General features: G+C 39.3%; 1 protein-coding gene across 1 annotated transcript; it reads left to right on the forward strand.

Annotated features, from left to right (window-relative positions):
* The first annotated feature begins 23 nt into the window (after positions 1–23).
* Positions 24–6,673, forward strand: LOC120419047 (thyroid receptor-interacting protein 6-like). Its single transcript, XM_039581612.2, has 3 exons — positions 24–198; positions 261–1,951; positions 6,064–6,673. Exons 2-3 carry the CDS (start codon positions 274–276, stop codon positions 6,174–6,176), a joined length of 1,791 nt encoding a protein of 596 aa, XP_039437546.1. The 5' UTR covers positions 24–198; positions 261–273; the 3' UTR covers positions 6,177–6,673.
* The last annotated feature ends 2,497 nt before the right edge of the window (positions 6,674–9,170 follow it).

Raw genomic sequence — 9,170 nt, forward strand, 5'->3', positions numbered from 1 at the left:
GTCAGAATCGTGATGTCATTCATTCGTTTTCTGATGGTCGCACACACAAAAGAATCATTCCATTGAGCAAAGAAAAGAAAAGGGTGCACCATTGATGATAAAAGAGCTTTTTTCGCGAGCAGGAAAGACAAGTGCGAAATTCCAGCAAATTTGTGTGATTCATTGCAAGTGACTTGGCCGCGCGCAGGTTGATTTCCGGTGAGTAATTCGCTTATCGCGGTGAGAAACGCCCTTTTGTAACATTTCGTCATTCGGTGCAGGAGGGACGGAACAATGAACACCCCGCAACAGCTGGACCACCTTTCGAGGTCATCGTCGACGGTGCCGCAGTATCAGGCGCCGCAGCCGCAGTACGGAACGCCGCTGCCGGACAGTGGTGCCCTGCCGGGGATGATCATGATGGGCAAGAAGGGACCGGCAGTTCCGCCAAAGCCGAAGAAGCCGTCCCCGTCGACCGTTCCGCCGCAGGTTCCGAAGAGTTCCAACGTCAAGCGGTACTGCGAACCTTCCTACTCGACGCTGCTGGGCCAATCCGGAGAGGAGCATTCGTACACCAACTCGCCGACCGGAGCGGGTCGTGCCACTCCTGGGAAGATGGGCATCCGGAAGGTCACGCTGGACAATGCGGTAGAGTTGCAGCAGCAGAAGGAAGCGCTGGAGCACCACAAGCGGATTATGGACATTAAGATGCAGCGTGGCCAGGCGGACGGAGCGGTCTACGAGAACACCACGCCCAAGTTCTACGAAGGGGACGTGACCTACGCCAATGTCCCCGGAGGACCAAGAAACGGCGATGGAGGACTGATCTACAGCAACATTGCCCACAACAATGGCCAGAAGCCACGCACGCAGAGACAGATTTCCGACGAACTGCCACCGCCTCCGGTTCAAGAGCACTCACAGGTTCCGCTGTCCCTGAACGAGTTGACCCTGGAAGACAACGACGACGAGTTTCCACCACCCCCAAGCCCGGTCAGTTCTTCCTACAGCGAACTTAGAAGGGCGACCGATCCTCCCCAGATGGGACGGAACCATCAACCTCAGCCAACGTACAACATGGTCGGCCCCGGTGCCACCGGCCAAACCTACAGCAACATGGCCCCAAACAACCAAATCTACGCCAACAACATGCACCAATTCTACGGCATCAGCTCCCAAGGCTCAACGTACGAATCGATCTACGAACCGATCAACCCACGTCCAACCAGTCAAATGTCCGGCCGGTCCAACTATTCCCTCTACACGCCCTACGTCAACTCCCGTGGCATCAACAGCCCCAACGACACCATGCTGAACAACCAACAGCAGCACCAACAGCAACAGCAACATCGTCACCACGTCCCAAAAGAAAACGAAGTCGACAAGCTGACCGACCTCCTCGTCCAGTCCATGGACAACGTCGGACAAGATCCGGACTCGTTCGACGAGTTCCTCACCGACACCTTCGGCACCTGTGTCCAGTGCGGCGAGCGCGTCGTCGGTGAAAACACCGGCTGCACCGCCATGGACCAGATCTTCCACATCGCGTGCTTCACCTGCCAGCAGTGTCAAATCAACCTGCAGGGCAAACCGTTCTACGCCCTGGACGGCAAACCGTACTGCGAGGAAGACTACCTCAACACGCTGGAAAAGTGCTCCGTCTGTCAGAAGCCAATTCTCGAGCGCATCCTCCGGGCCACCGGAAAGCCGTACCATCCGCAGTGCTTCACCTGTGTCATCTGTGGAAAGTCGCTGGACGGGATTCCGTTCACCGTGGACGCCACCAATCAAATTCACTGCATTGAAGATTTCCACAAAAAGTTTGCCCCGCGTTGCTGCGTGTGCCAGAAGCCCATCATGCCGGAACCGGGACAGGACGAAACGATCCGGGTGGTGGCGCTCGATCGGAGTTTCCACGTTTCGTGCTACAAGTGCGAGGACTGTGGGCAGCTGTTGTCTTCGGAGGCGGAAGGTAAGTGAATGATCATTACATTGAATATTTTGGAGGGTTAGTTATTCTTGACGAATTTTGTGGATTTTGAAGATTTCAGGGTGGTCACTTCAGTCGCAAACATCGGGAAAAAGTTGGGAAATCCAAAGCTTGTTTGAAAATTATTTTCTAGCTCTTGAATAATTTAGTATTTTAAATGCACTTAGTTTAAAATGTTAGTTTCCTTTCACAATTTCAATGTATCGAGAAATTAAAAGTGCAACACTGCCGTTCCACGCATAATTGTCCCATGTTCAAAAAAGGGCAACTGAGAAAAACGCGATTGAAATTTTTCGTTCGATTTCTGTGTTTCAACGCATAATTGTCCCATGAGTCCCTAGTCGCCCTATATGTCCCAAATCACCCTGGGTAGCATTTGATCACCCTTATTTTTAATCCTCTTGCTATACAACAGGTAAACAAGATTCAATGCTTCGTAAAAGTAATGATCTCGTGATAGAAAATACATCGTGGGACAATTATGCGTAGAAGTTCAACGATGGGACAAACAGACTTGGTGTTGTTTTTACAGTTCTTCTGAACAAAGTAATAGATTTAATGTGTTTTCCTGAAAGTATACATCATACTAAACTTAAAAATGACAAAAAGTCAGAATCGTCCAAAAATTACATGGGACAATTATGCGTAGAACGACAAAAAATGGAGTTAAACTTTTTTTCTAGCTTATGTGAAGTTTTCCATGACAGCTGGGAAAGTTTCACTCCATGTTACCGGCTGACATCTCTTTTTAATTTCTTGATAGCATGCATGTGAAAAAGAACTTGAGAATAATTTTCATTAATCAAGATATTTTTTATAAGTTCATAGAAAAGATTACAGAAAAATTTTAACAACAAAAACATAAATATAAAAAACTATTTTACCTTAACAAATTTTAGGCAATATTTAAAAAAAAATAAAATCGAAAGGATCGAATATGCAAATATCTAAAAAAAATCTTAAATATTCCTATGTTTACTTTAAAATGTGTGTGTGTGTGTGTGTGTGTGTGTGTGTGTGCAACCAACCAAACGGGACCACGCGGCCGCTTCTTACAAATTAAGTTGTTTCCATGTATTTTTAGATCTACATTCTATACATGCAAATAACTCGCATAGGCATTTGGAAGGTGTTAGCTCTGCCGAGCTTCGGTGACCCATTTCTACGCTGGCTAGCCGAGCGCGAGGTACTTCTGCTTTATCGACAAGCCCCGCCCTGAAGAACGTTTGCACCAATCGGGTTCAAACGTTATTTAGAACTTCCGAACCCTTGTCAAATGGACAAGGACCCAGCGCGTATATAGTTAATAGTAACAGTATTCCTAATTCCAACCATAGCTCACCAAGCCGTGATAGCCTAGTGGTTAGCATTTTTGCTTACCAATCCAAAGGACGGGGGATCGAACCCCGACTCGAGCGAGTTTGATTTTTCGTTTATGTTCAGAGTTCAAGATTTATAATTCCTATACTTTCTCGTTGGGAGCAGATGGGAATCGAACCCAGGACCATTCGCTTACAAAGCGAACACCGTAACCAGTCAGCCACGGCCGCTCCTTCCTATGTTTACTTTAAAATAGGCTTAAAATGACTTTAACCTGAAAATCATGCTTTGTTCAATAAATAAAATAGTGAAGTATTTTTCCATTGCAAAGTAAATATTAAATTTAAACTGAAATAATTTTTTTGAGCAAGATTTTTTTTTTCTAGGCGAAAATTTACTTACACATTCACACCTCTGAGTGCTACAAAAGTTGTTTTTTTTTGCACCAGATCTGCTCTCTCTTTCTAGCTAAAGCTGTTTTTAAAGGCTTATCGCCCGATGCCAGCTAACATATTTTGCAGGGACAGTGACAGCTCGTGCTCGATCATTGTTGTCATCAGGACACTGTGACGAGGAGTTCGTAATTTTTGAGTGATTTTTTGTGGGCCTAGAAGGCCTTACAAAGTGCTAGTCCTGAAAATTTGTCAAAGACACCAAATCGATCAAAAAATTCCTTCAAAATATACAGAGATTTCCGAATGTTAACGTAACATTTTTGTATTAACAGCAGCCACAATTGTATGGCGACCAATAACACAATATAGCCTCTTTGGTCATATAAAAGGCCACCAAAAAGTTTAAGCCAAATAAAAAATAAAAAAAAATTAAAATTAAAATGCACGAAATTTGATGATTTTGTAGAGAACTGCTTATAGTGTTATGTAAACCTGAGGTACCTAACCTAACTATTTAAAGCTTATTTTTTGGTTAATTTCATAATTTTCTCTTCAAAACGAATAATTTTCTAAATTAAAGAAATAATATCCGACAACAAAATCCAGGTTGATCATTGAAGTCGGGAAAGTTGGGCAAAAATTCGGAAATTCGCCAAAATCCGTAAAAAAACATAAACTTTGAAAAATATTTGCAACGGCCTTAATGCAAAAAAAAAAAAAAAAAAAATGTCAAGACAACATTTTAAGATGGATTAACTATGGTCTCATTGGAACGAGCTGTCAAGTAGGATGCTTTCTGGCAACAAGGGTCGGCGAGATAATTTTTAAAAACTGAATTAAAAATCTATTTTAAATACTTTGAAGTCGTACAAACGGTCTTGTGCTCATAAAAATAAGCTTTATCGCTGTGAACAATAATAACTATCACCAATTTTAACACCAATTTAGGACCAAATTGTATTTTTTTTTAATTAACTAAGAAATGTTGTTTGATGGTATATGTTTTGTGGAAAAGTCGAGAAAAAAGTCGGATTTTTTTCAAATGGTATATGAGAACCTGAAAATTATTCATTTATAGTAAGAAAGTGAAACATGAAAAAAATGAATTGTTGAAACTAAAATTTTAATCTTTTTGAAAAAAAATTACTGCGTTTACTTCCAAGTGAAATTTAATTTTTTAAGGATTATGAATATAACTGATATTTCTTATGGAAAAAAGACTTAGAAAAATATTTAGAACGGAAATTTTAAAAGCAATAAATTGAAAACCTTGAAAGTAAAAAAAAGTATATTTGTCTTATTTTGAATATTTTGTAAAAAAGTGAAATAAACATACACAACACCGCAAAAAGTGTTTGTTTTCGTAAAAAAATAAATAAATTATTTTTTTAAGCTTATGATTGCACTACATTCCGTTCTACGCATAATTGTCCCATGTTCAAAAAAGTGCAACTGAGAAAAACGCGATTGAAATTTTTCAACCGATTTCTGTGTTTCTACGCATAATTGTCCAGTGGGTTCATATTAGCCCTATTTGTCCCTAATCGCCCTAGTTAGGCCGTTGCAAATATTTTTTGAAGTTTATGTCCCTCGGCTCTTACCAAACCCGGGGGGGGGGGGGGGGGGGGGGGGGGGCCAAAAAAAATAAAAAAATATAAAAATTGAAATTACAAGCCTTGGCTTTCCGTGGGACTGTACATTGGTATTTCATGAAAATTTAAAATGTTTTCAAAGGAGTTCAAACATGCTAAATATGATTATAAACGCGGTAAAATGCATTTTAACTGGTTTTCAGTTGATCAAACTTTAATTTTCATTAAAATTTTGAAGAAAAAAAACTGTTTTTGCCCCCTGATTATTCAGGCCAACTTTGAGGGGGGGGGGGGGGGAATATTTGCAACGGCCTTAGCTATGTATCACCCTTATTTGTGATTCTCTTGCTATACAATAGGTAAACAAGACATAATGCTTAGTAAAACTAATGATTCCGTGTAAGAAAATACTTGGTGGGACAATTATGCGTCGAAGTTTAACGATGGGACAAACAGACTTGGTGTTGTTTTCAATGAGTTTCCAACCAAATTACCATATTTTATGTGTTTTTCTTAAAGAACACATCAAACTAAACTTAAAAATGTCATAAAGTCAAAATCGTCCAAAACTGACATGGGACAATTATGAGTAGAACGGCAGTGTACCCCTTTAATACTTTAAAAATGTTAAAAGCGACATAAATTAGTTTATTTTTTTCTTAAACAGCGTTTTAATTGCAATTGATAGACACAATTACACTAAAAATCATAATATCCAAAATTGAATAAATCAGAAAAAAAAATTCTAACAAAAACCACTAAATCATTTCTCTCTCTATCTTCCTAGGTGGCATCGGGTGCTACCCCCTCGACGACCACATCCTGTGCAAAAGCTGCAACGCCAAGCGCGTCCAGGCGCTCTCGATGTCGTACCACACCGGAATGACCACCGAGTTGTAGGAAGCCTCCGCTAGAAATGGGGCAAAATTATCGTGTGTCATCAACTCTGTTGCCCGTGCAACAGATAAAAAGAAAAACCCTTTTTAAACAAATTCTATTTCATCGAACTATCGAACGGTTTATAGTCAATCGAGCATATTAAGCAGGAAAAAAGAAAAAGAAGTTGTAGATTTAGCGCGGTGGGACAAATGAAACTTATTTGTTATTATTCTGGCTGTTAATTTAGTTTGTAGATGAGGCGCATGCAAGCACGAACGCTCAACCATTTTATCATAAACTTAAAGTATAAAATATTAACCGAATTGCACACAAACCTAATCTTAAGAATTTCATTGATAACTGTGCATCTACTTAAAATACGACTACATTCCACTGAAACTACTTACTGTAACGCATTTTTAAAAACACTTGAAGTAACAAACAAACAAATGTAATCGAACATTGCCAACAAACACGAAATCTTGATAGTTGAAAAAAAAAGACTAGAAGTTTTAGCTTTAAAAAAAACAATTGCATTTATTCAAACGTATAAGAATATCGAAGTTCGTAGCAAAGAAAAAAATATTGAAAGAATATAATCCAAACAAAACATTCCAACTTTTTTGCTTGTGCGTGAATGCAAGCAACTTATGCATGTAAACAAATTGAAATAATAATTATAACAAGCTTAAATGTGGAAATAAAGAAAACAATAATAAAGTGCGAAAATATCCAATTGGAGAACAATCGTCTTTCTCTAAAAAAATAATTCCTCCGGAACTGGTTACTGCTGCTGCTACGTCAAAAACTACTTGTGTATTTCAATAACGAAAATTTTCATACCCAAAAAAGTTGCAAAAAAGTATAGGTCATCGTTTAAATTTTCAAGTTATCGAAGTTTTAGTTGTTTTTTCTTCATTTTCCCGTTTTTTCGCGCGACGCAATTTTTGGATATGTTATGTAAAATATTACAAGGAATCAGGGAAAAATATTTTCACATATAAATTTTCATAGGATCTTTTCAAATATTCAGCTAGTTTTTTTGGCCCTCAACATTTTTCCTTAAAATCCCAACTACACTCAACCCCCGGTGGTTGGTCACTTTTTCGTTTGACACTCTTTTAGGGGAAATAAACCCTTTCTAATCGAACACCTATCTTCGTCATATGAAGAGTTTGATGCTCGATTAAACCTCCAAAAATACTATTTAGGCTATAAACTTACCAGCAACAGCACCACCTCAAGTAAGCACGCAAATGTATGCTACTTACTGCCAAAAAGATCAAATTTGAAGCACTTTTGATCATAATTTCTATTTTGTGAGACCATTTCTCATCATTTTGGTGGCACACACATCCACACGCAAGATGAGAGGTTAACTGCTTAACAAAAGTAGCCATCAATCTCTTTTCACTAGCGCTTACGATTTCAAAGCGCTTAAGATATAAAATTGCTTCCAACTACCGGCAACATGTTCTTTTGAACATTAGTTAATCACTCACTTGAAAAATAATCCCGAAGCATGTAAATAATTAGCAAGCGCCATCAAAAAAACAAACGCGCCGAGTCACTTGACGTTCATACCCATTCCAATCGAAGGCTGAAGAAACCCAAGCGAGAAGCGAAGGCAAATAAAGAACAACGGGTGGCCACCAACACCACCACGGCGCCTGTTGGAGTGAGCCAGTGATGCCAGGAAATTTTCTCCAAAAATCCTACTTTTCGTGAGTGTTCGTTTAAAATTTCATCAATTTTGGCAGCACTAAGCAGATCCAAAAGAGCGCTGCAAGAAAAAAAGAACTAAGGTGAAAATAGGAAAATGGGCGTGGCCCAATGCACTCGACTGATTACAATGCGTTTGGGATTTTTTTTAAATGCTTGTAAAAGGAATAGCATAACTTTTAATAAAAGTGAAAATAAACAGAAATAGTCACAAAAAGTTGCTCTACACGTTGGTGTACTTGGTTTTAGTAAATTTTAAGGAAAACTCCAGATTATCCAGCATCATTCAAACACGACCGCTTAAAATGGGTATATTTCCCCTAGTTTGTACCCCGTTGGTTGGTTATAGTCAAACTAAAAAGTAACGAACTGTCTGTCACTTTTTACACGGAGCTTACGCACACTATCAAAATAAACGTTTGTAGTATGTGTGAACTCCGTGTAAAAGGGGTGTCAAACTAAAAAGTGACCCCGTTCGTTTGACCACAGTTGGTGTCAAACCATCGGGGTTTGAGTGTAATAACTTTTCTTTTGAAACGAGGCGCTCTAAAATTGGTTCAGCCGATCGGAGATATGTTTTTAATGCGTTTTTTTGCGAAAATCGACGAAAAAGTCAAATTATTTTGGCCAAGTAACTCCCATGCCAAATTTGAGCAAAAATCGGAGCACTTTTGATTTGGACACTTGCTGTTTGACGTGGAATCGCTGTGTATGAAAATATTGTTAAGTTTTTAAATCTAGCCCACCATTTGAAAATGGCAGAAATAAGTCTGTTAAGGTCTTTCAAAAGGTTTTTCTTGATTTTGGAATATTCTCAACATTTCAAAAATATTTTTTCAAGAATGGGCAAACAATGGCATCGTTTCTTTTAATTTTGAAAAAGGTGCACTTTATCAAAAATACATCAGGGTATTTTTTGATTGCAAGTTAGATTTTACCATAAAAACATTACGGTACAGCCACGCATCCTTCCTCCCCTGTAGATTCTGTGAAATGTGAGCCGTTCACAGAATCCTCTCTGCGGTAAACACAGCGTAGTAGGACTGGCCACTTAAATTTTTGTAATACATTGTTGGGTGTTCTTGGATGTACTACATTTATTAATAATGACAAGTGCTTAGGGTGTAATCTTATCACAAACATTCCAGCATGCGTTACGGCTACTTCAAGACTGTCATCCACATACAAGGCGAGTGAAGTCAAAATCGAACCAAGTTTTTGGCACGGCAAATGCTAAAAAAATAATTCGAAAAAATAATTATGTATGTAATTCATACGACCTTTTCAAAAACC

The sequence above is a fragment of the Culex pipiens genome, chromosome 2 (assembly GCF_016801865.2).
Source record: "Culex pipiens pallens isolate TS chromosome 2, TS_CPP_V2, whole genome shotgun sequence".
Classification (NCBI taxonomy): domain Eukaryota; kingdom Metazoa; phylum Arthropoda; class Insecta; order Diptera; family Culicidae; genus Culex; species Culex pipiens.